Source organism: Copadichromis virginalis, linkage group LG8 (genome assembly GCF_057382275.1).
Source record: "Copadichromis virginalis isolate Kocher_CV1m ecotype Utaka linkage group LG8, C_Virginalis_male_GT1.1, whole genome shotgun sequence".
NCBI lineage: Eukaryota > Metazoa > Chordata > Actinopteri > Cichliformes > Cichlidae > Copadichromis > Copadichromis virginalis.
This window is the reverse complement of record NC_140625.1, coordinates 6,096,499-6,124,462: the sequence shown is the minus strand read 5'-3', so window position 1 is coordinate 6,124,462 and position 27,964 is coordinate 6,096,499. Positions and strand designations below refer to the sequence as shown.

The 27,964-nt window shown below is 38.8% G+C and overlaps 1 protein-coding gene across 1 annotated transcript; it reads right to left on the bottom strand.

The window, feature by feature from the left end:
- Positions 1–73: 73 nt before the first annotated feature.
- On the bottom strand, positions 74–27,964 carry gsg1l2b (gsg1-like 2b). Its single transcript, XM_085465490.1, has 5 exons — positions 27,454–27,964; positions 26,511–26,558; positions 22,521–22,673; positions 7,025–7,136; positions 74–2,892 (listed from the first exon to the last, which is right to left on the bottom strand). The coding sequence occupies exons 1-5, from the start codon at positions 27,752–27,754 to the stop codon at positions 2,592–2,594; spliced, it is 915 nt and encodes a 304-aa protein (XP_085321616.1). The 5' UTR covers positions 27,755–27,964; the 3' UTR covers positions 74–2,591.

The window sequence follows — 27,964 nt, the reverse complement described above, 5'->3', positions numbered from 1 at the left end:
AATTTCAAAGTTAGGCAACACCGCCATCTTGTGGTGAAAGCAAGGAACTGTGGGGTTGAAGCCCAGCAGAAAATATGATAAAAACAACTTCTTTATTATCACATATGCTCCTTGATTGCCTCAAATTAAATCTTTTCATAAAAACGTATTATTCATATTAACATATTAAGCTTAAAACAATTATCCACAAAAAAGCAACTAATGAACACTGCACAAAAAATGCCACTGTAAATAAGTCATGACATACTCGTAAAAACACAACAATCCATGCTTCAGCGTATACTGCAACCCAGGAGAGTCAAAGATAATTTAAACTCAAGAAGAATAAGCTGTCAAGTCATCTACGTTTACATTTCACTTTAAACTGAACAAATAAATAAGGTACGCAAAGATATACTTTGAAATGCACTTAAATGACAGTAAGTAGCAACAATCCCAGTGTGTCAATACAAGAAAAACACCCCCATCATCAAGTAAATATTAACACAGAGAGCTTCAAAAGACGCGCGGTTCTCTCGCTGATGGGTTTTGGCAGTTTGCACAGACAGATACATGTTTCCTCTAAAGCAGTCACTTTTTCAGAGAAACACCACTGCCCTTATTCATATGTTGTGAGCACAGAGCATGCTGCGTGAGTGGAGGCATGCTACTGGAAGTAAAGGCACTCAGCGTGGCCTGCAGGCATCCTCCACCCCCAGAACCTTCTTGCTATACACCTTAAAATCATCTTTTGTTTCCATGTGTTAGACAGAGCAATGCTGCTACAGTTCCTCGATCGTGGTCGTACTTCTCGGTTCTAAAGACCTAATGCAGTGTGTTTGATGCCACTAAATCCCATTTGGTTTACATGATTGGTTAGGTGTGAGGCAGTGTATCAATATATGGATACTGTCGGTCCAGCAATGTCTATTTACAGCTGAGTGAGTCATGGACACACGCAGCTTTAGCAACTTTGTACACCTTCATCAATAGTTAAACTTTAAAATTCAGCAACCCAAGACTTTTTACGCCTCACTGAACTAATTGGAGATGTTGAAGAAGCGATCAGATCACTGTCCTTTCTATGGAGCTTTTCTCTTGGCTTTTGTTAGGTTCCTCAGCTTCACCTATTCTCATTTATGCTAACGGCCACCATGGGGTGACTCCTACATGGAAAATAAGAACGACTGAAGAGTGGCCTCTGTACAGCCAATGAGAAAAATGTATCCTATTTCTCAGATGATTTACAACTAGAGCAAACATTTCTGTAATGTTGCTAGTTTCAATAGATGATGATATTTATATGCTTTGGTGCACAGCTAACCTTCATCCAGTGTCTTCAGGTTCTCATCAGATCTGAACCATGCTTGTTACGCCCCCTGATGGAGACGGCCGGAACACTTAGGATTTCAAAACATTGTGATGGGTATGTCTATCTTTTATGAACGGGGAAGAACCACTGTGGTGGGCTCAGCGACTAGAAGTACTAGACATGGAAGAAGCTACATGTACCATTTGAGCATCGGTGTATGCAGAAGTATCCCAGTTATGTTTTGTATATGTTTTGGTTTCAGAAATCTGGATAAGGCTATAACCCAGTTTTAACGGGACAGCTATGTAGGTTATAGGAGGCTTGATTAGCTTTAAACAGTTGGCCTGAACCAACTGGGTCCCTGTAGAGTCTTTTATATATCATGTTCTGACTTTTATCAGAATCAGGATAAGTTTCCAAATCAAATTTCCATGTACATTTGATGAGTTCTGAGGTAATAAACAATCACTGTAATCACTGAGATCATTGCTGAGGAGACGGCAAACCTTCATTTTGAATTTTACAGTAGTGTAATTAGCTTCAATGGTACATTTACTGTATATTGACAGTATATTTGTTGATATGCTGTGCCACAGCAGATCAGGTTTGACCATCATTTAAATGGTGAAAAGCTTATTTTTCAGATCTTTTTGTTGTTTTGTCACTACACAAATATACAGAATAAGTTCCGAGTAAATACCTTCCCTGCTTTTTGTGAAGGGCTAAATTATTTTCTAACAAAAGATGATATGATGATCTGAAAATGCAAGTTAGTTTTTTTTAATTGACTTTTTATTCAAAGTAAGGTAAATAGTCTTCCTGCTAATAACAATAATTGTTGTAACCTTGCTAATGACGCATGAATATAAAACTAAAACTGGATTTTTTTAAGGATGTGTAAAAAACCCCCAAACCTTTAAATCTTCTGCCTTAAATATGAAGTTATTATGCTGAAAATATGTAATATCCTGCTGTGCTTTTATGGTTTTGGGTTCATGGCTGTCATCACCCGTCAGCAAGTATCTGTTGAACACAGTGAAAAACCTGAAATTAAACATCCTGTTGTAGTTCTCAGGAATGGTGAAGACCAAACAAGAGTTATGTTTCTCAGGTGACCAGAAATATGCTTCCAAATTAGTGCTGTGATTTACGATGCTAAATGTTGAACATTTTGGCTAATCACTTAAAATCCCCAGAGGTCTCAATCATGATCTCATTATCCTTAAAGTATTTACATCCTTGTAAGACACTGGACATGACAGTGACAGAATCATGTTTCAAAATGCTACACGCTGCTTGTCTAGCAGTATTCCTCTCCCTGTGGATCTGGCAGGTCATTGAGGTCTAAGAAGATGGAGGTGTTGGACAGCTTGCGTCCATCTGACGACAGGTCGAGCAGTTCCTCGGCAGTGCTCGGCACAGAGCTGATGTACATGTCCCACACCTGCTCCGGAGAGTCCAGCTCCAACAGCTTCTGCTTGATCTTCAGGTTCTTCTCAATGTTCCTGCGCTTGTGCTTGAACTCCAGGATGGTTTTGGTGTAGCGGTTGATGGTGGTGACTGAGGATGCCATGCAGGCCGTGAAGGAGCTCCATGCCAAACTAAGGAAAGAAACGAAAACACCATGAACTCCTTCATTTGCTCCTTTACAGAACCTGAGCTAATCCTTTGATATACTAACATTTAAATCGTGGCCACTCCCAATAAAAATGTCACATTCTTCAACTCTGGCACCTCCACCTCCTTACTTTAACCTCTTAAGCCCCAAGCCTACCTTTTGCCCCCGTATCAGGGGGCGTTGGGGCTTAAGAGGTTAAATACTGATAGCAGACTAGGTATGACAAATGCATCCTCAAGTGAAAGCATTCATAGAAACATGAAAATATGATTTTGAAAACTTTATCTTGATAGAAAGTCTCTTTTATTTAATGATCAAAACACAAAAAGCCTCTTTCCTCCAAAATTCAGACTACTGAAAACAGGTTGTCATATTATTTTGATATCTTGGGAAAACAGTTACTTTGTGACAACATAAAATACTGTCAAGGTAATTTTTTTTGTCACGATCAAGTAATAATAATTATTTGACAAGTAAACAAAGGGGTTGCTTTGATTAGGGATCAGAAGACAAACAATAGCTAAAAAAAATATACATGCCTGTTTAGATAAGTTATCAATTTTACAGCAGCATATTACACGTGTGCACCATTGTTTAAAAATTGCTATTCACACATTTATAGACTAAGACAATCTAAATCTGTTTTAATGACAGCACACTGTGAACTTTTTAGCATAACGAATGGGTTTTCTGGTACAGAGAGGTGAGTCAGTAAGAGAAAACATTGCATATACAACAATGGCTACCTCACAAAAACCATGTTTATAGATACGGACTAAATACAAGGAGGGAAGGGCAATCAGGAACAGGTGACTTTAAAGTAAGTAGTAAGTAAGTAAGTGTAGGGTGTCATTCTACTGTTTAGCTCAGCTGTCTGGCACACTAGCTGGCACAATATTAGCTTAAAACCAGCTGCTGTTTTTGTTCAGCTCATTGTCCAGAGACGGTGAGTAAGTAATTGCGACAATATTGAGACTAAATAAGCATATTTATGAACCTTTTCTTGTGTTAGAGCCCCGACTTCAGTTGAGGAGATGAAGCTTGAGGTAAAGAGGAAGAGGACGAGGTGAAAATGAGGAAGAGACAAAAGCAGAGGAGGAGGACAGAGGCATAATGAGAAGGAAATGATAAGAATATACATGTACTAATGCTAAATAGCTGGAGCTTGAAAGAGCTGTTTGTGATCTTCTAATGAGGCATGCAACGTATATCTCAAGCCATGAACATAAAACACTATTATGCTACTGTGTCTGCTGTATTCAAGACAGCGGTGCAAGATGGTGGCTTCCAAAAACTGGCTCTCTTTTCTTTGTAATTTAGTGATTTGATCCTAAATTTACAAGAATGCATAAATTATGATATTTATGAGTAAAAGATTCTTTTTTTCTATATTAAATAACCACCAGAAATGATGTACTATGCTGATAAAAAACTGTCTATGTGCTTTCATCGTGTTTTTGCAGAATAAAAGTCCAGCCAATGTGAAGGAGGAATTGTCCTCCGGGTGGCGCTGATTCATCACAAAAGCCCTGCAAACCTGTCTGCTTTATTCAGGCATAATTGTTAGTTTAACAAGGAATAAAGATCGAACTGATGAGGTTTAACTAGAGCCAAACCCATTTGTTGTCAGGCTGATGTTACTGGCCAGTATTACCTGTGTGCTGATTTATCAACATTAGTATTTATAGTGATTGATAAATACAAGCTTTCCCACTAGCAACACAGAAAAAGAAAAAGATATTGGCTAATCTGTTGAAATGTTTGCCTTTCAAATCACTGAATACTGATACCAGTACTCAGTGATTTAAAATTCAATATCAGCTGGGCTCCAAGTTTAGCACAAAGCAAACAAAAGTTGAGAAAAGAACTGCAATGCATGGTTAAACTAAGTATTACATATTTCTGCTGTTCTTGTGCAATTTAAATTGATCAAAAATGAAATAACCAATGTATAGAACATTTTACCAAATCATTTCAATGCTTTGGGAGAACAAACAAGTGAGGACTCAAAGGGCCAAGTGGTGAAACAGTGGGATAAGAAAGAAATTACTACAAAGACTGTAATGGGAGGGAGCGGGGTAAGGAGAAATACAGAAAAGTAGGCTGAGAGCAACAGCACAGGAGACACAAAGAGAAAAGACTAAGCTATCTTGTAGAGTGGGCTTTTTCCTTTATCCACTTACAGTTTTTTCTGATTGCTTAAGCACATTTTTTGTAACTATTGGCTAATTTTGCAAAACTCTTCACACAAATAAGAAAACCTGTCACCCAATAATCAAAACATTGTAGTTCTCTTGCAAAAGCAAACACAGCTAGATTAACTCTTCACACCTTCGTAAAAGTGGTGTTTCCGTATCAAACAGTACACACAAGCCATCATCTACTAAGCACACAATGCGCCAACTGCACACTGATGGTATGAATACAAAACACATCTGGCTTTTGCTTCCTCAGTGCACAAGGTAGGCTATGTCAGTTTGAGCTACTTCTGTCATAGATCCATAAGCATAGAGGGATCCAAACTTCAAGTACTGGTGTTTATTCACACACATCAAAACAAACACAAGTGTTTATTTCCAAGTATAGGATTATTTGCAATCGCCATAATGACTATATGGGTTACTTGGTCTGCAGTGAACATGCTTCCTCTGCCCCCAGCATCTGGTCATCTAGCAATTCTGTAAAGTAACAATTTCAGTATTTTTACATCAATGGTATTGGTGTGTTTCTCATTGGCATATGGCAGTGCTACAAATCTTTGTGCGAAGTGACTGTACTCACCGATTCTCATTTCAAGATGTCCTTATGGTACTTGCTACAGTGTAGCGGCTCGAGTTAGGCTGGACCCGTTGGCCAGCTACCCTCAGGGTCATTCCACGGTTGATTACATGGTCCACTATTGTAGCTCTGATGTCATCAGCAATTCTATTTCTTACTCTTCCTACCCTTCCTCTCCCCCCTCCTCATCTTCCTCTCCCCCTCCTCGTCTTCCTCTTGCTCCTCCTTGTCCTTGTTGTCCTCTTCATCCTACTTCTTCACCTCCACGTCCTCTTCCTCGGCCTCCTCTACTTCTCACTCTTTCTGCTCCCTCCATTGTACTCCGCACACACAGCTTACCTGTATTATAGTGCTTAGGCTGATTGCAAAGTGAACTAATTATCTAAGAAAGTTTTCACATGTGAAAGTGTGCCAGACAGTTGGCAGATTAGTGTTAATGATAGCCATACATGTGTATACTTTTGCTAGGAGTGTGTTGGAAATTTGGTAATTGAGTGTTGTGCAGTGAATTGTGCCTACAGTTTTGCAAAGTGTGTGTTACAAAATTGCAAACTGAGTGCAAAGCAGTTTTTGTGCTTTTAGTTTTGCAAACTCAGTGAGTGGTTTTGCTATAAGTCTGAATAGTTTTAGAGATTGTGCTACAGGAATCACAGTTAGGGTTTAAGCATTCAGAAAAAACTGTAACAAGCTCAGTTTTTGGACCTGTGATTGCAGCAGATGAAAAGACTGAAAAGTAGGCTACAACTGAGGTGCTGAAAGGTTCAGTCTGGCCCACAGATGGCTTTGCAAACTGTTAAAATTGCATTGAAGCAAGGCATAATTTGTGGACAATTTACTGTACCAGGAGGCACAGGAACACAAAAAAACGCCCCTGTAAAAGCTCATGTTTGAAGTTTAACAAGCTCACGTATTTGGCAGTGAGCAGAACATAAATGTTCAAATCCTAAATGGGACAGAAAAGGAGTTTCATGCAAAAAACATCTTGCAGTTATGTCCTTACACATGGTGTTGCACATGGCTGCATGACAATGTGTAATTTATAGATGTGCTATCTGTACAAAACTATGATCAGAAGGAATCATTGTTGAGTTACAGTCAGTTCACCGATTTTGCTACAAATAAATTTAAAAAAGACGTCAGAATTTAATGCTCAGAAAAATTCTCCAAACTCGGCTTGGAGTGACTCACAAACCTTGTTGATTTTTAGATTATATGTCCGAACAAAAACTTTGAAAGACTTCCAGAAAGCCTGGAGAATTATTGTTCAAGAGCACTTTAAAAATGACACGAATGTCTGGCTGCTTGGGAGCAAAATAAAAAGAACCAACATCACTCACATGTATGACCAGCTGTAGTCCCACGTCTGAGGTTTCCAGTCCTCTGGGCCCAGACTGACTGTCAGCTGGAAGGCTGTGGTGAACATCATGTGGGCTACCATCCCCAACAGACCTGGACACACACACGTACACAAACACTGATAAATCAATAAGATTTACCCACACTGGCAGCCAAAGAACCTGCTAAGTGTATTTCTTGATAGCCACCACTTGATGGCAGTATTGCACAATGTAACACATGACGACGCATACACGAGCAGCTGTTTGCAACCATATACATGTCAAACACTGCTATTACACAAAGTTTAAACCTCTAAGAACGCAATAAAATAGAGCAGAAGAATTTTCTCTAACTACCTCTCAGCTATTTAACATATCCTTTGACCAATCCCAGGATATGAAACCACAGAACTAACTAAAATATTATTAAAAATGAGTATTAATGGTCTAATAATTCAATAACACTGTCACATGGACTGATTAGTCATACTCTGTATTTGCTGAATCTGCATGCTTCCTTCACTATTCATTTTACTGCAAGGGGTACTGAGCTACAGTGAGTCACTGTTTAAGCGAGTCACACCGAGTAGTGCTGCTATCTACAGAATGTATTTCTTTTAGGGTTGGCAAATGATCACATACAGAGAGAAATATTACAGGAGCTGAAATTCTAACTATGTGGCCAGACTAGGCACTGATTCTCTGTTTCTTTACTTATTACACACATTCTTAAAACGAAATAAATACATAAAGAAAAATAGACAAGACTTCACTAACAGCTGAAAAATCAATCAGAAAAGTCCAAGTGGAGCACAAAATAAAACTAAAACTGTGAGAAATAAACAGTGAAATGCAACTTTCAGGTGTACCAACTTTTCTTTGTCTACTGCATTATTATTTTCTCATTTATTCCTTAATAACCAGAAGAAGTAGCAGCGCACCAAGGAACTGGGAACAACACGGAGAACTCTGATAAAAAAGTTTTTAAAAAATATTACATAAGCTGCGGCATTTAAATCACACGCGGTTGTTCAATCTTGGCTAGCCTATGACCCAGCAGGTGCCACTGTTTCTTGTTCTTAGCTGGTACATCGCGTGGTCTTCTGCTGCTGCACCCATCTGCTTCACCTGGTTCATTCAGAGATGCACTTCTGCGTACTGCAGATGTAACCAAGGGAGCTTTGTTGCTTTCTTATCAGCTCAAAGTATTCTGGCATTCTCTTCTGACCTCTGACATCAACAACACATTTTCTCCCAGTTTCTGACAATTCTCTGTACACCCTGGAGGTGATTATGTGGGAAGCACCCAGTAGATCATAAGTTTCTGAAAGGACCAGGTTGTTGCCAGGCAGACCAGCTTGCCTGGCAACAACAACCCTCCCACCGTCAAAGCCACTTAAGTCAACGTTCTTCTCCATTCTGATGCTCGGTTTGAATATCAGCAGGACATCTTCACCATGCCTACTTACCTGAAACCACTGGGTCCCTGTTACAGTGATGGATTAGTATTTTTACCTTAACAAAGTGGCCACTGAGTGCATCTCTTAAGCTCATAAGATTCGCTCTGTCACACCAAACACATCATATCCTCCTTCTCTACATCCATGAATCCCAAACTGTCTGTCTGATGTACTCATTTCTAATCTTGTCCATCATTTCCAATGAAAAATTTAACATCTTCAACTCCGCCACCAGCTCCCACTTTTGTCTTTTTGTTAGTGCCACCATCTCCAACCATATATTATAGCAGACCTAACTAGTATCTAGTAACTTTGCCTTTCACTTTTGCCATCCTTGTGTCTGCACTTTGTCGGTGTTTTAAACCATTCATTGAAGAGAGCTTTTTGTTATGTTAGTGAGTAATTAATGTACTATTTTTCATTAACTATTAGTTAATTATAAACTGGGTGTATTTTACCGTTTTATTTGAAAACATGGCACAGCTACTGCTCCCAAAACAGCCTCTGTGAGCAGCTCCTGCTAAAGTAGGTATATCCAGGCCCACAATTTCCCATGATGACAAGCTGACTCACGAGGTGAAAACAATACCATTCACAGTGCTGCTGCTGCTAATAAATCTTGCAGTAAATTTCAGAATACAGCAGTGTTGGTGGAGTTATTTACTTTTGCACGTAAGCAGGCTTCTGCTTGGGAATAGGATCAACTAATGCAATGAAAGAAATGAAGGCATAAATATGGTAATTACAGCCAATCTCAGCGTGCCACTGTTTGTGAGATGAAGACCACGAGAGTCAAGGGGAAAACAGAGAGACAATTCATTTTTCCCTAAACCCTGTTCCCTTTAAGCTTCTGTTGCTAGGCATGCTCAGCTCAAGGCCAATATGCAATTTACAAGGAAAACAACAAAGGTTTTTAACTAATTGTAATTTTTACACTATATTTGAATCAAACAGTTGAGTTACACCAGCAACACGCTGGTGAAAATCATATTTTGTAGAAACATTCATCCATCCAGTTTTGGCTGCTTATCTGTGGCTGGGTTGTGTTGGCAGCAGTGGAGCAGAGAAACCCAGACCTCAGACCTCAGGTAATGGTAGGAGGGTAGAGCTGAATTTCTCCCAGCACTGCCTTATTCTCACCTGCCTTTAATCCTAACTGCACACCAGTAAACATTCAGAAAAGCATCTAGCACAGATGCAATGCACCCCAATGATATAGATGTGGTGATTTAGCATTCCAATATTCTGATATATCAGGCGATATTTTTTCTTTTAGACACACGACAGGAAAATAGATTTCCCTATAATTTACTGTTAAAAACACCCAACATTCGACCCCTGGTGGATTGGAGTGTTTCTCCTACATCTTTTTTTGAGTTTAAAATTTTCATTTATTGGCCATTATAAATGCTGTCGCTAGCAGATTATCAAAAAAGCTAATATTAGCTTTTAATATCAGCCCTCCTATAATACTGATATTATTAATTTGATAAAATACATCCACAGACAGAACTATATATAGCAACCTATGAAAGGACTCAAAACTGCCTTGTCAAAGTGTCCTCAGGGTCACATTCGTCTCAAAGATACGTGTGAGTCATTGCAATACAATAACACACGCACACACACACACACACACACACACACACACACACACACACACACACACTAGACTAAACAAGGAAAAAAAAAATATTAGCAATGCTGTTGCTACTGCTAGCACATGAGCTGTAGTTAGCAAACAAGCGACAGTTAGCTTACTTTGTGAATTGGCTGAAGTTTTTATGTAGCTGTAGCTTTTTTTTCTAGCCAAATGATTTTAAAAACCCAAACAGTAACATTCTGTACTTTTACTTGCGATACTGAGCAAGTAAAAGTAAAACTATGTATCTTGGGCAGCAAGTTAGCTTTCCAACTAGCTTAAGATCCATGTAGAATACATGAAAATACGAAAGGAAAATGATGGATAAGAACATGCACAAGCTTTCCTAACTAACTTAACTTTTTTCAACTTTGTTAAAATTATGAAGTTTTTGAATGTACTACTAATTAGAGATAATAAAGCTTTATACTCAGAGGAACCATTAACTGGATGCAGCAGTGCCTGCCACAAACATACTTTTTTGTTCGTTCTAAACAAATTTACTCTTTAGTTTTTATTTTATTAAAAAACAAACGGTTCATTAATAGCGCAGTACAGTGTTTCACCTTTTATGATGGTAATAATGAAAACTCTAGCCACGAAAGAGTCTTTCTCTATTATGCATATATTATTTATTCATACTGCTTTTTTTTGCTCTGTTCTTTTTAAGCAGCTCTTTATTATCTGGGCATGTTTGCAGGATAAATGCCAAAAATTGAGATTAAAACTAGAAATTAGAAAAAACTAACAGATATAGACAACACCAACAAATGACATGCTTGCTGCCATTTGTACTTCTCCCACATTTGCAGTGTTAAATGTATTAGAATATAAGCTGTTTAGCATCTTGGTACCATTTCCTGTTACATCTACCAGTTCAGCTTCCTGTGTACTTCAGGCATAGTTTATTTACAGTAGTGCAAACATATCTGCAGGATAAAATTGTCTGCTGTGGCAAATGTGAGAAAGAACAACTGTGAAAAATATTCCAATCTGATTTTGTGTAAAAAATGGAAAACAGCAAAGGTGTTAAAATTTCCTATCTTTGTGTAAATCATATTTAATATTTTTTTCTCTTTATGAATGGAAAAGATGGAAACAAAAAGCACACTCTGACTTTCAGCAAGCTGGATAACACTGATGGGAGATTGTACTGAGCTGGAGAAGCTAGAATAAAAGATAGCCCAGACATTACAAGACATCTCCTATTTATTTACACCCTTTTCATTATGTGAAGAAATCTCATGCTCAACAGGCGTGCTTTCATCCTGTAATAGGACAACTATTGTTTGTTGGAGGTTTCAGCAGCCATCAACTGAGTCCAATCCATATATACCAAGAACTGGGTGCAAAACGTAAAGTAGAGATTAGCAGCATCTTCCACTTATCCGGTATACTCTTTGTCCTTTCATATTCTTCCCATCTCTTCCCCTCGTCTGCCTCTTGCTTGGTTTTCTGTGCTTCGCTTCATTTATTATTTTCATCTTTGCACCTGATTTTTTTGTGCTGGATTTTGCCTTGCCCACAAACCAGCACAGGAATAAAAAGCTACGGATTTGTAGCCTACCAATCCGATTACCACATAAGCCCCCCCCCCCTCCACAAATCCCTGGGCCGAACATGAGTGCACCAGATTCAGTACCAAACACCTAAATTCTCATCTCATCCCTATCAGAGCTCATGTTTATTCCTAAAGATATGACAGTGCTACATTATCATAATGTTATGCAGATCAGAGGCAGCTGTGCATCAGGATGAGTGGAACAAATCGCAGTCCCGAGTCTCAGCACGTTCTGTCATCTGGAAATTATGCTTGTTCTCCTAACACAAGGTCACTTTTTTTCCAAAAGAAGTCAATACATGCCATTGCAAGGTTATTTATTTTTAGTGTCAAAGCACTTAACATATACAAGCAGCCTCAGAGATGTGACGCTTTTGATCCAGTTCAGCCGTACAACATCGAGAAAGCAGTTTAGCCTAATCTGTGCTGCAAAGCTCTCTCACAGTCAACAGGGGGCACCTAGATTTTTTTAATCTGTTTTGTCATTGTGCACAAGCTACAACTGAAGTCTGACACTAAGGATTATTTGTCCTTTATCACACTGTTTGGAAAATGACTATTCATCCATTGTACAAAAGGTGGTTGAGCTTTTAATCCTGCGTTTAGAACTGCATGAGAAATCTGTCATACGACAAAGCGGATATGAAAAAAGAAAAAATACATGTGTTTTTTGTGGCTAATACAATACCGGTCACAGGATATGTCAAACTTTACACTTTTAATTTTTCGGCATGTCAGACCTATCAAATTGTAGCTATACATTATGCACAGCAACAACACCAAACTGCAAGTAGGGGCATGTCATTAATCTGCAATGCTCTCATGTGAAAGATTATACACAAACAATATGCTTTACTCAAAGTCACAAACACACGAAGAGCAATGAATTGTTTTTCTCTCTCTTGTGGGGCATTATGCCTCGTCTAATTCCAGTTGGCTGAAGAACAGTCTTTTTCTGAGTATCTGGTCAGAACATCAGAAACAGGATGTCACAGTGTGATTTCATACAAGAACACAGCAGAATTATTTTAGTACAGACCGAAAAACATTTATTGTTGAGAGATATTGTGCAACATATTCCCTCGTATTGGAATATTAGTAAATAATAGAACCACAATACCAAAAAGTTGGAATAGTGTATAAAGTGTAAGTAAGAAAAGAATAAACCCAATTGTTTAAACTGATAAATAATATTAGCTTATTGTAATTTAATGGCAGCAACACGTCTAACAGTGTGGTACAGGGACATGTTTACTACTGTGTAGTACCCCTTTTTTAACACCACTGCCCTAATACTGTCTGATATAGTATTCTACCTAGTCAACAGTGTTGGGTCTTCTTTGTTTTATTTTTCATTTTGCAATGCTTCAAATGTTTATAGGTTGAAGGTCTGAACAACTTCACTCTTCTACTACAAACCAACGCTGTTTTAATATCTGCAGTATGTGGTTCATGAGAAATATGGCTTGCTGAAATGTGCAAGGACTTCACCGAAAAAGTCAGGAGGATGTGTGCAAAAAAAAAAGAAAACACTAATTTCAAATTTCAATTCCTCTGACTACAAGAAGAGAGCATTCACAGGCTTCACAATTACACTGAAGATCATTATTATGAAATTTTCCCACAACTTATAGACACATGTTCTTGAACAGTGGGACTGGGGCAGCATGGTGACATGGTGGTCAGCTTTGCTGCCGCACAGCAAGAAGGTCCTGAGTTTAATTCTACCATCAGGATCAGGACGGGGTCTTCTTTTGTCGAGTTCGCATGTTCTCCCTGTGTTTGTGTGGGTTCTCTCTGCTTCCTCCCACAGTCCAAAGACATGCACTTAGGGGGGTTAGGTTCAATGGAAACTCTAAATTGCCCATAGGAGTGAATGTGAGTGCGAATGATTGTCTGTGCCTATCTGTTAGCGCTGCGACAGACTGGCGACCTGTCCAGGGTGTACCCTGCCTCTTGCCCTAAGACAGCTGGGATAGGCTCCAGCGACCCTGAAAAAGGATAAGCAGAAGCAAATGGATGGATGGTTCTCCTCATCTTTACTTCTGAGAAGCTGCCTTTCTAAGCTGCTCTTTTTATATTAAATTATGTTGGTTAAAACTGGGTTGTTGTCTTTGTTAGCTTCTTTACAATGTAAACAAATAATTTTGTTTCAAGGTGTTTTGTATCTTTTCATAGTGGGTTGTGTCTTTAGTCATAGTGCATGTTTTGCTGCGGTCCAAATACCTCTGAACTTGGCCTTCCAAAAAAGAAAAACAGGATTTGCTAGGTAGATAAGCTAGTTAGAGCCATTCATGTATCAATACAACATAAAACTTTTTTGCTTTTAAAACAGCTGGAGCACATTCATGTATAGAGCCTGGTCAGTGCTCTGCATATGGCTTGTTTAGTCAGTCACACATACACAACATTGGCAGGACAGGTTTTACAGTTTTACTTTTGCTCATGTTCAGTGCTGCCATCTTGGACCGTTACCTCGAGGGTTGGTAGGGCTACTCCAACCTTCCAAGTGGGAAATCCAAGTTGAGGGGGCATTCAAGATTCAAATTGTGACACTAAGAAATTCCAACTTATTAAGGAATGTGGCATTAGTGTATGCCTGTGAGTGTGCACACAACCATTTCCCTGCACCACTGTGGATTTTTCACAGGCATGAAACAGGACGACTCATAATATGTCATACATGAGGCTGACTGGTCAGTCAGGGCTGAGAATCCTGGAACTCGTTTGATTCTGATCTTTGGCTGGTTGATCTGTGCATTTCTACTTACCTACACTATCACAGCAGCTGCACTAGGTGCATCTTCTATGCATATTTTTTTTACTGTGCTAATATAGCTTCTCCTGAGCTTGTAGGCGTCCTGTTTTTCTTCAGCATCTAAGGATAGATTAGTACACTTGTAAGCATACAATATGCAGCCCAGCATACAGGACTGAAAAAACAAGTACTGCTGTGTTACTGTGCTACTAGCCAGCATTCACAGGCTTGTCACTAGGTTACACATACTTGGTGAGCAGATGATTTCTCTAACATAACGATTGCTTTACTCCACTGACACTGAAATATTTGTTCTGTACATATAAAACATCTGCAGTCCTCCAACATAAAATCAAATTGTTACTTCTTGTTATATTTTGGTAGTTTCTTAAATAACTACAGGTTCATTGTGCCTTAAGTAGTCAAGCAACACATCCATGCACACTTTAGTACACTAGGCACACACTAATTTAAGAAATAGAAACAGAAAGTGTGGTTATCTAGCAGATGTTTGTCTCCATGTCAGAGATAAGTAAACTTGTTGCTGCTGCTGTGCCACGTTTCTCTTGCTTTGGAGATCAGTTGCTTTAAGCTGCAGGTATTAAGACAAGGTGCTGGAAGGTGAAAAAAAAAAAAGTTGTTAAAATTGAGAACACGCGTATTACCGGTAAGTGTTGTTAATCTAATCCGCCAGAGCATGTGTTCTTTGAAGTAGAGTTTAATTTTTATGGATATTTTATTTCATATTTATAAACTTGAACATTTTCAAAGGTGTTTTTGTAGTTTTCAGAGAGGTCTTTTTATGTGCTCTTATCAACTGAAGGCAAGTCTATGTTTTGAACTCCTTTCATCTATATGGTCCAGTGGAAAAAGCCAGAGTTTCAGAGTTTGTCTTGTGTATAGCTTTCTCATTAGAATGAAACTTTGAGGCTCTTTTTGTTTGGGCAGCATGAAAAAGGCAGAAAATAGCTGACAGTTGGCAAGTTAGAGTGTAACACAAATGGAGAATAGAGAGTTTGGAGAAACTTGCTTTTTTGAAAAAGTCAGAAAAGATTAATTGTATTAATAAGCTGTATTTAAATGGTGCATAACCGTTTTGTTTTTTTTAATAAACTGCAATGTTTAAAAAGATTTTCTAAAAGTAATGCGAAATATAATTAAAGGAATACAAATGCTTTTTTGGTTTTGTTTATGAGAAACATGTCACATTTTTCTCAGATTGTTAAGTATCACCTAAAATAGCTCCAGATTGCTCAGTATTTCCTTCTGTCCCCTCAGGCTCTTTATACACTAACGAGCAGCAGTCTCTGTCACACACAGTACAGTTAGCATGACCACTCTTACTATTGGAACAAATTGGCAGTTCCGCAGGCACCCGCTATTAAAACCACAGTTTTTATTTTTTTTAACACACACTCAGCACAAAAACTGAAGTTTTTACTCACATTGCTCACATTAATTACCCAAATTCAGCTCAACTTAAGTTCATTCCTCACATCAAAGTAAGCCTCTCTTTCTTTTACTTCCCCAATACGTCTGTTTTTCATCATCACCTCACACGCCTCATCATACGTCACATAACTGACAGGTGTAATAAAATTTCAGCTCAGACCTCATTAACATAACATATTCAGCCCATTAAAAAGAGAAACAAACTGTTACAAGGACACTAAACCGTTGATGTTTGAGAGCCGACGAACTGCAACAAAAGCCGTAAAAAAATTCTTAATGATTTTGTGTTTTAGAGAAATAAAAACTACACTCACACTTGAGTACCAGCCTCACAGATTTCACCCCCTCTATTTATGCAAACAGCTCACTTCTTCAGACAGCGAGCCATATATAAATAAAACATGACACATACGGCCTGGGTTGAGAGTTCACTCGCTATCTTACTGAACGTTACAGCTGGCAAAACACTGGGTAAGTGTGTGAAAACACGACTCCTGAGTTTAGTTGCAGGAGAGCATGCTAGGTTCAGCACCTATCAGGTGAAAATGAAAATATCACAAGACCACAACAGGATGACTGAGTGATGGTCAGTAGTTTTTCTGCTGTGATAGACAGACCCTGGAAAAGGTGTCAACCTTCAGCCTGCCCCTGCCAGTAAAATGCACCAGAAATAAATAGAAGATAAAATAAAATCATCCAGCATCGTCTACATCCATTTACTGTAAAGTAATGGCTTTTTAAATGCCAATTACTTGGGCATTTCAACACTGGAGTCTGGGGGACTGACTCACATATGGATCTAGCTTCAGTTGGCCATTAAAGGAACTGCAGATTTTGGCACTTCTGATTAGCTTCATTTGTCAGTCTCAGAGATTCCCATTTGGAAAGGAGATAATAAAGTCTCACGATTCACAGTGATGCACAATCCACAACGACACAAAAGCAAACTGTCAATATGATTAACAAGTGACAAATAAAAAAATCAGGTAAATCTTAGTTATCTTTTCCATCTTATAACATCCTTGCTACAGCGTTTTAAACCTTCACCAGTTTTTTAAACTGACAATAGGTTTGGAGGTGCATTTTCTCACTTGAGTCTATGCCAGGCAAAAGATGGTCACCTGAACTCAAACTTTAAAGGCTTGAGCAGAGTGTTAGTACTGTTGCCATCTTGGTGATTTTAAAATGAGGAGTGATAAAACTGATAACCAGAGGAATATGTAAGGTACTGATCTGAACTGATCAGGAAAAGTCTTACTAAGGTCAAAGGAGCTGAAGGCTGTTTTTCCATAGACTTCCATGTAGCTTGATGCCTTTTTGAACATCCCTCCCTGCTGGCCATTAGAAATAATGCATGTTTAAGACACTTGCATCCATCTTTTATATACAGTTTGTGGTGATTTGAATGTAATGGCAATGTAGGTTTGAAGTAATTGTGATTACAAGCAGGGTGGGGTGGTGCTGATGTCATGACGATAAATATGATGCATTACCCATATCACTTTTATACAAATCTATTTGAATGAGAACTTTCAATTTGCTTTTTACTTCTTTTTTTTGTAAATATTCCAGTTTAAGGAAAAAGTAGGTCATTCCCAGTGTATTCATCTGCAAAAAAAGTCATATAGGATTAAGAAGGCACCTGATACACGATATGAAGTTTTGAGGACACTTAACTAGTAAGACTATAGCTCCGTCATTGCCTCATATGCCAACAGGATCAAAAGAGAACTTGGGTTACTCTGTACTAAAATCAAAGCAACAGTCAGACTAGGGGGAATCCAACTCTAACGTCAAACTAATCAATATGCAGCCTCAGGCTCACCACATATCCATATATGTCTCTTGAATGAATTTCTCTAATCTTCTTGGTCTCTTAAAGTTTTTAAAAACTTTGCCTTCTGATCAGGGGCTTTCCTTCACAGACATAAAGCCGGATTCTTTGAAAAAGACAAATATGACAGAAAATTTGATCCAAGCAGAGACAAAAACCTCATTCTTGCACCAATTTCCAACAAAATACATTTCACTAAAACAGACTATTTGAAGAAAAGCATCAATCAAAGCAATGTCTTGTCTTAGAGTTAGATCAAAGAAGTAAAGTTTCGTTGGGTTTGAGCAAACGTAATATTTCCATTTTTTTGTAATGCTTTCGGACACTGCTCTGTATCCACATTGTTCTTGATAGAGACTCTCCTTGTCGTGACCTTTTACCAAAATGAACAGTTTTTCTTTCCTACAGTAGGAAAGTCAGTATTGGGCATTAAAAGCATTTTAAAACACCTTTTATTCTGGTTTTACTGGTGATTCTATACATGCAGTATTTATGTTCCAGTGACCACTGAAATTACAGTTAATTTAGCTAATTAATTAAATTAGGTTTCAAGATGTCTGCAAAGTTACAAGCTTGATGCAAGCAGAAAATGTTATTGTGGATCTGACCAGCTTATATGTTTAAGTGAGTCATAGTGATGTTAAGTGGCTTAAAAAACAGAAAGTAGACTATAATGACAATGAGTGAAAAAGCAGCCAATGTCCACAGGAAAACTTTGAAAGACCTTCAGAAAGCCTGGAAAACTATAGCTCAGGATCACTTTAAAAAATTACAAGAATCTAAATCGCTGTCAGTGTGGTTCTGGGAAGGTCAGGAGAGAAGTACAACCATCTATGAAACACAGGGCAGGCTTTGTCATGGTTCTGTGTTGGGGATCTTGATAAAACTGATAAAATTATGAACACAGAAAAGTGCCATCGGAGTTTAATCCACCATGCAAAACGATTTGGAAAGTATCTGATTGGTTTTTTGTCATGCTTTTTTCAGCATGACAATGAAACACAGAACAGAAAAGCACAAAATGAACACTATCAGTCATGGATTTGCCTTCCCAGTGCCTGAATCTCAACATTGATATTGAAGCAGTGTGGGATCATTTTGACAGAGAACTGAAAAAGAGGCAACCAGCATCCAAAGAAGTGCTTTGAATGTCCATCAAGGAGCCTGGAGAACTATCCTGAAGTCTACTTCAAGTCTGTTTCATTTAGAAGAAAGCTTGAAAAACAGTTCAGACTGTTTATATATTGTTATCATACAGTACACACATATATATATATATATATACACATCAGGAAGATGGCCCCAAGCGACCACGTGCTCAGTGAATACCTCAGGCAGTAGAAACCCAAGAAAGAGGAAGGCGAGGAACCATCATGGAAGGACAGGCCCCTGCACAGTATGTACCACCGGCAGATAGAGTAAGTGGCTGATATCCAGTACAGATGGACGAAATGGTGGTGGCTAACCAACCGGACATAGTGGTGGTAGACAAACAGAAGAAGACGGCCGTAGTGATCGATGTAGCAGTTCTCAATGACAGCAACATCAGAAAGAAGGAACACAAGAAGCTCGAGAAATACCAAGGGCTCAGAGAAGAGCTCGAGAAAATATGGAGGGTGAAGGTAACAGTGGTCCCAGTGGTAATCGGAGCACCAGGTGCGGTGACTCCCAAGCTAGGCGAGTGGCTCCAGCAGATCCCGGGAACAACATTGGAGATCTCTTTCCAGAAGAGAGCAGTCCTAGGAATAGCTAAGATACTGCGCAGGACCCTCAAGCTCCCAGGCCTCTGGTAGAGGACCCGAGCTTGAAGGATTGACCGCCCACAGGGGCAAGCGGGGGATTTTTCTTTTTTTTTTTTTACATATATGCTGTAGGACTGCATGTTTCAGTCTCTGCATGTATTTCCCGTTCTCCTCATAATATATCAAGAAATGAGAAGGCTCAAGACTTTTGCACATTACTGCATTTCGGTTTATGAATGGATTAAACAAATCCAACACATCATGCTAATTTATGACGTTATCATGTTTTAGACATATTTCAATAAAGCCAGACTAGCTGTTCTCTGCTGCCTCAGGTCTTTAAATTAAGCAATGCTAAACAATATGTGTCTCTAGCCAGAGATGAGAAGAGTACTGATTCTCTCATGTCACTGACATAACAAAAGCTGGTAAGTGTGTTTCACAAAATGCTAACATATTTTGGGTGAGCCGTGGATCAAGTATAGCATCAGTTTTACTCCAGGCCTACAAGCGTCTTTTCTATAGTCTAACTAGAACTGCCTGTAGTTAAAGAATAGATACAGTACACACATATGTTACAACCTTTAAGCATTAAATAAATTGGTCAAAGTGTGGACCTCGGTTTTACAGGTTGTACGATTCTTCAGCCTGTAGCCTTTTCTGTTTTTTTAAAAACACATTTTCTGAATTTCACCTGTCAAAGCAGCAAAAAGCTGTGAGTCACTGTCGTGGAGTCGAGTATCTTTCATTGCTGAATCACTGCCCAGAGTGTGGTGGTCGGGATCATTTTCACAGAGTGGATTAGAGAGAAGGTCATTGTTAATTCCTCCACCGAGAGAGGGAGGCAGACTGGAAATCTTTTCAGGGCTGAGAGGCTACAACTGGCCTGAATATATGACTGGATAAATGCCAACAAGGAAGCAGAACTAAGGACTCAGTGGTTTTAAAGTTAAACAGAAACGGAATAAAATCAGTATATATCTCAAGCGTTTGCTATAGTTTTCTTACAGTACTTAGCAAAAGTGTATTTAAAGCTTGGATAAACGTTCCTGCAGTAAATGTTAATTTTTATTTTGGGGTCCTCTACAGGGCATGACTTTTCAGTTTTATATTAGCAAAGAATGCGGTGACTTCATGGACAAGGAGCCTAACATCAATGCAATACTGTCACTATTCATTTGGTGCATCGGTATGTTACCAAAATCAGGTGAAGTTACAGGATGCTGTCTTTTTGTGCGTTACATAATGCTGAAAAATACATTCTTGAGTGCACAGGAGCTGCCAATGCCTCAACAGGACCTAATAAAATTTAATAGTAACCTTGCCATTAAGGGAGGTTAAGAAAGTTTCACTTTGGAGTTTCAGATTCTCATGCTATCCAATGTAATCGCGTGCAAAAATAAGGGAAAGGCCCTTGTCCACAAAAAACAAAATGTGGTTCTTGATAGTTTTCCACATTTCAGCACTATAGCAATCCATAAATATTCTGTTTTTGCAAAAACTTGCAAGGTAGGCTAACTTCCTCCTCCTTAAATAAATATAAACTTAATAGTTTAGTGAGTTGTAAAAAGGAGAGCATGGCTTAAACCACGACAAAAACTACAACTGACTGAAAAATGGCTCGAATTCAAATTCATATGCTCTTCTTCATAGTGCAAGTTATCAGCGCATTTGATAACAAACCTGGCTGTCAAGTCTCTTAGCAATAATCAAACCAGAACACCAAAGAGACCACGATCCACCACAATTCACAGGTTTTTGGAAAGTCTGAAGTAGAGAAAAACAGGACAGCCATCAGTTCTAACGCCTCCCATTTGAGCCCCAGCCTACCCAAGCATGCAGTTGCCTCCAGGAACTAATCATGCCCTGTCCTTGTCCCTTACATTGAGTGCATGGCTGACAGCTCCTCCATCATCTCAGATTCTTTCATCATCCCGTGTACAAAGATGACATCACAACCCCTTAATGCAGAGCTAAGTATAAAAAATCTGAATTGTCTGCTTTGGTTTTCATCTAAAGCTCCAGATTTCCTCCAATGTCCTTGATCTGTCTTACTACTTTTTACCTGGAGGGGGGTAAATTCTAAAACACCTCTTTCCCCCCCCTCAGGGCATATTGTTACACTCTTTCGGGAGCTTGTGAACTAGATGGGAAGAACTGCCAATGTATATCCTCATCAATATGCATGGAAGAGATCAGGTGAGAGGTACAACAGTGACTGTCTAAAGTCAATTGTAAAACATGGTAGAGGCTGTGGCTGCATTTCAGCCAGTGTTGCTGGAGAACTGGTCAAAATGACTCAATTAAACATTGAATGAGTTGAATGAATGCAGAAAAGTACTGTAAGACTTTGGCCCATCCTGCAAAAAAATCATCTGGAAAGCACTGGATTAGCAATAGCTTCTTCTTCTTTTTTTTAAGTACGACACATATCTAAAATAGTTGCAATAAAAGCATAACTGGATATGAAAATCAAACAATGGAACACTATCGGTTATGAACTGGAGTAATAGTAATGGAAGCAACATATCAGTTTATATGTGACAAATGGAAGACAAAGACTCCTGGAAGCAGCATCTTTCTGATTTAAATTTCAATACTTTATTTTACTGACCAACGCTGTCTGAGCAGGTTTTGGTTACAAACACGTAGAAAGCAGAAGAAGATACTCAGTATCTGCTACCCACATATGATTGGCTTTACTGAAAATCCTCCCTTTAACGCAAGAGAACAACAATGAGTTCTAACTTTGGACGCAAGTTAACCTAGTGTCAAGGTTTTCCAGTTGACTTTTGGGAGGCTATAAGACTCACTAATGGCAGCAACATATAGTTATATATAGTATAGTTAGTAATATGTCCAAATAAAAGCTCTTCTCATCTAAAGTGGAAAAAGATACTGACAACAATCACAGTATCTGTAATCTTTTCATTGGAGAGCACAAAACAAACATGAACAAAAATAGCGCTCATTGAATCACAACTATTTGATTTGATGCTTTTCACTAACTTGATGGCAAAGATGGTAATTATATTAATGCTTCTCACCTGACAGCACAGTGAATATGGCAGCAAAGGCGTTGAGCTTGAGCCCGTCGATGACGTTGCCGATGTGACACACTTCTATGGACATAAGGATGCCTCCGGTGGCCAGCAGGAGAATGTAGAGGCACTCTGCAACTATGCACAGCCACAGCACACCTGTGAAAACAGTTTGTTATAGCAAAGTAATGGCCAAGAGGAAGAAGACAAAAAATCAAGTTGTGTGGATGGTGGTGTTGAAGTGTGACGTCGTGGGGAGAGAGAAGGGAAATTGGGGCGTGAGGGAGAATATGGGTGAGCAAGGGTGAAGGAAGGGAGCAGAGACGTGAAAAGGCAGAGGAAGCGGGGAAGAGTGAGTGGAGAAAGGTGCACCGGCAACCCCATCCCCCGTATCATTAACCTTCACAGTCAGGGAGAGGATACAGAGCATGATCTACCCAGAGACGCAGAGCATTCTGAGCTGGAGTCTATATACGTGTTAGGACAAAATATCAGCAGATTTAAAAACCTGTCAGTGTACGCTGTAGTGTAATTGCATATATCACCCAAGGGCAGGCAGTTAGTGTGTGGTTAATTAATCATAAGGTGTGTAATAAACGTAACATGCCTGTTACCCAAAATATCCCTGAATGAATTGTGGACAGAAATACGTCCTTCAGCTAAAAATTCTTTTTCTTGCTTGCTTTAAATTGACTTCAGTAAAAGATTTCTTCAGTTTAATTTAGGCAGGTGGAAAAGATAGAGGCTTTAAAACACTGCAATTAAGCCCCTTCCATAGAAATGTTTCTTTGTTTTGCTAAATCCTAGTATTTTAATCATGATGCTGGCAAATGGTTTGCAAAGAGATGGATGCTCTAAACCTGTTGTACAGGGACAACGGTACAGGCTTCTGTTTAAAGAGTCTGGCATCCAAGTTATTGTTTCAGTCGCTGAAGATCTCTTTATACGAGGATCTATTTTGTCTTTGCGGCGAGGCTCATATGGAGTTGCCTGGTTACAGATTACTAATTTGCTGCCCACATCTTGTTATGCAGCATTTTACATGTCTGCACACAGTTAATTGTTTGCATAGTTAAAGAAAAGAAAGAAGCACATGTGTGTAGGAGGGATTAAAGGATAAAGATGGCATTTTTATTGAATTTTCTTCTTTTTGTATAAAACAACTGAATGAAACAAAGTGTTAGCCTGCCATTGTCTGAGGGAGTTAACCTCAGTCTTTCAAAACAGGTGTCAGTTAATTGTTTTTTCTTATTTTAAGACAGCAATATTTTTCTAAAACAGATGTACGCTGTAGTTTTTAGGCACTACAGTTCTTTGTGTTACTGAAATATACTGAAATAAGGCATTTTTGGGGATCTGGTTTTAGTGGAGGAGTGAGCTATAAACTGCAGTGGGTACTGGTAGTAACTAATTACATTTACTCAGTTAAATTTACTTGAGTACGTTTTTGGGAAAAAAATACTTTTAGGAGTAGTTTTACTACACTGTACTTTTTACTGTTACTTGAGTAACATTGTTATGAAGTATTGCTACTCTTGAGAAAAAAGTCTGGTTACTCAGTGTGAGTAACTTCACTGAATGAATAATAAACCAAAAATTTAACCAAAAATGCACGAGACACAGACACAAATCTACAGTTTATGTCGAAGTGAGACTTCTTATTTGTTGTTTTAATGTTGTTCTATCTGCTGAGTCTGTTGTGCCATTTGGAGAAATAAAGTAACACCATATACTGTCACTGGAAGTATTTTACCTGTAGTATTATACTATTCTAACATATATTTATATCACCTTCTCTAAATATTAGTTCAATAATGAATTAGAAAAGTGTTTCTTCTGCTTAGATTTATTATTTTGTAATCATGTTATGTTCATGTTTTTTTGCTTTTCAGTCTTTAAAATTTGCACTAAACTTTATATTTTTGTCTGTCTGATTATCTAACTTGCCATCACCAGTGTGTGAATGGGTGGATGACTGGATGTGTAAAGCGTTTTGGGGTCCTTAGAGACTAGTAAAGCGCTATATAAATACAGGCCATTTACCATTTATCTCATTTTTAAAAATTAAATCAGATGTTACGATCAGTTACTCAGTATTCAAATAGCCTTTTTCACTAAATACTCTTTTACTCTTACTTGAGTAATTTCTTGGATGGCTACTTTTTATTTTTAGTAAAACTATGTTGAGGTAGTGCTACTTTTACTTGAGTACAATTTTTTGGCTACTCTACCCACCTCTGTCTATAAATGACACAAAAAGGAAGATTTCTGACAGCAACTACAACTGAGTGAAACCCTCCCAAAAAACCTTGTTGTCAGTTTTTTCTGGAAATAAAGAAGCAGGTTGGGCTCAGTGGAAGAATCAGGCTTTGGATTTACATTTTCCCCTCTCTTCCCCGCTGATGGTCTAGAAAATATTCCCATTTTTTTATGATAAAAAAATAATTTTTTTGTTTTGCTAAGTCTGGTACAATACGTATCTTCTCTGTCATGTCGTACTGCCTCCTGACAAAATAAACTGAACTTTTACTATAAAATTCTGACTGAGAAAAAATGAATAAGAAAAACTGAGTATCAAACATAATATACATAATATATTCACTACGTGCTAGCTCTAATTAAAATTTAGGAGTTGAGATTTTGGGAAACATTTTTGACCCTGTGAATGTGACCCACGGGAGGATCTGCTTAATTAATGGCACTGTTGGTGCCAGGAAATATAGCACAGATATTTTTCTCTTCTGCTTGGTTTACTTTAGGACATTAATAAATAGGACATAAATAATAGCTCATAGCAACTTGCTTTCTTTCCAACAGCCTGCAGAGGGTTACAGCAAGAAGTACAATTGTATCTAAGTCCATGAGAGCATATCCCTGCTTCCTACTTAAAAATGACATCAGTTATTAGTTTCCTAATGACTTCATGATCTTAATCATGAAGTTTAATGTGCTATATAGGTTTTGTTCATTTTTCTATGTCAGTCTCATTTGGGATCAAAACATTATTATGATTTAGGGTGTGGCTATTTTCTGATTGACAAGTTGCTGTTTCAAGGGGGATTAGTGTCTGTGGGCTCTCATCCACACTCACCCCTTGTTTTTCATATTGGGTTGGAAAAACAAAAGCAGGGAGTTAACAGAAAGATTATTTTGTGGCTATGGTAGTTCATCAACCAGTGCGTGACATCATGATGACTGTTTCCAACCTCCACCCAAGACCCAGATGTGGCTTAATCCCCATTTTGAAATAGTACGAGAATATGAGATTGACCATCAGAAAAATGCATGTTTAACGCACTTCCCCACTGACTTTGTCAGACCCAGAGACCAAGATCCTCTTTCATTTGTACTCTGTGTGCTAAACACCGAGAATGCAACGAGAGGCAGATTTTAGCACAACAGCAGCGTTCGGGGCACTAATTAACTGGGAGAAAACCACGTGGATCTGATTGATTTACTGTTTTGGTTTCTTATTGCCTAGCAGCAGCACAAGTGATTAGGTCATCCACAACTCCATGGTGTCACCAATAGCTGTTGATTTTTTTTTTCCAATATAGGATAATTATGTGAGAAAAAAATCTGGGTGGAACCTGACTCACTTTCAAATGACAGGAAGTCAGTGCTGATGAAGAAGAAGATGAAGATGAAGAAAAAACTTAATACATCACTTGGAGGCCTAAAGACGCTTAAACAAATGTCTAGAAAAAAATATCTGAAAGAGGGTCAGTGGAGAACCAAATGACTTTGGCCAGCATTTCATCACACTGACAAAATTACTGAAACGTCCACTTCAGATTCATCTGCTTATTTAGAGTCACAAGAAAGCAGCCATACAGATGACAGAGATCTTTGGGTTATTTTAAGCCTTGAGATGACAAAACTGATAAAGGCTCTGATTGACTGAGAATTTTGCCATGTCCCTGAAAAAGTCTTTATTTGCAGTAACATTTTATATGTAAAAAAACCCAAAAACAAACAAAAACCAAAAAAACTTACCTCTTTCGTTTGATGGTGCAACATAAAGGAAATTTCTGCAATTCTCACCTGTAAAAGAACGTAAATTAAACATTTATTTCATGTACCAAGCTGATAGCATGTCAGACTTCATATGTTTTTCCTCCATATTCCACAAAGATAAAGTTACGATGTAAAATTTTAAAGAAAAAGTTCCAGTCTGTGATTATGTAGTAACAAGAACACCCAACCCCCCTCACCCCCTCTTAGGGTGTCACAGTCTTCTGCCTGAAATGCAGCGTATAGCTGTGTGCTGGCCAGAAATTCTACTGTCAGTGCAACAAATGCATTTATGGTGGTCTGCACACGGACACGTAGTGCTTCACACTCAGTGATAGAAGAAGCGGGTGAAATATACCTTTAACCTTGCTTTGTTCATGTTTTTGCCCATAACAACTATTCCAAGAATAATTCAATTAATCAACATTACATATATTTAGTTTGCTCTTTTCAGGCTCCCAGACATGATTATTCCATTGTCTGCTTGTTTAATCATAAATATTACTAAATTGTGATTAATTAGCGTTTTATTCATGTATTTGTGTTTGCAATTTAAATGTCTTTGCGTGTACTGACATTACATCCTGAACCTGAGTTTATATAAATCTGTCTATGAACTTCTCTATCTGATATCCTTTGAACAATGGGCACAAAAACCTGTTAGTTAAATATAATACTCATTGTCAGATTATGACTTCCTGGTGACATTTCCATGTAATTTTCTCAGTAGTTTCCGTGATTAATCCCCAAATCCAGTCCTTGTTGATGTGGAACTGAACGTAAAAGTCAATGCATTAAAATCCGGACTTTTAATTTTATTTCATCGCAGCTGGAGCAGCACGTCTCCCTCCGTGACGCACCTCCTCAGCGCGCACAGCGGTCCCGCCGTCAGTCCGCCGTTACTTCTGTAGAAAACCAAACTTACCGGTCATGTTGATGTTCTGCTCGCAGGAGAACCAAATGCCGGTGTGAAACTTCCTCAACACGTACTTGTCCTCCCCGGTCTCCCAGATGTACTGCACCAGCCGCGTGTCGTTGATGTTGGTGCTGTTGAACCTGATGCAGAAGGACTGCTTGGTGGTGACCGGTCCTGTGCAGAACGGCTTCACCACTTTCCGTGTCCCTTCGCACCAGTAGCTGGTGGTGAGAGCCGACACAGCCAGGAACAAGGCGAGAAAGTTCAAGGTGAGAGCCAGCGATGCTCTCCGCCGCCGGTCTATCCCCATAACGGCAGAGGGAAGAAGTAAAGACGCCTAACTTAATCCCTCGCCCTGCGAGACACCGGATTCTGGTGACTTCTCCTCAAATCCTCATAATCCCGTTATTCCCATTAATATCCTCGGCTAATTATCACGGTACATCTGGCTTCTTCAGCGCGCTCTCGCTTCTGTTCCTCCACAGCGGCGGACTCTCATTTTGTAGGTTTTCTCCCCCCA

What these genes read in the sequence shown, in the direction of transcription:
- gsg1l2b (XM_085465490.1), bottom strand. Translation starts at nt 27,754, where the DNA reads ATGGGGATAGACCGGCGGCGGAGAGCATCGCTGGCTCTCACCTTGAAC. An exon ending in GCAGAACATCAACATGACCG is followed by an intron (nt 26,559 to 27,453) that starts GTAAGTTTGGTT and finishes GTTCTTTTACAG; the next exon opens with GTGAGAATTGCAGAAATTTC. An exon ending in TGCACCATCAAACGAAAGAG is followed by an intron (nt 22,674 to 26,510) that starts GTAAGTTTTTTT and finishes CTGTTTTCACAG; the next exon opens with GTGTGCTGTGGCTGTGCATA.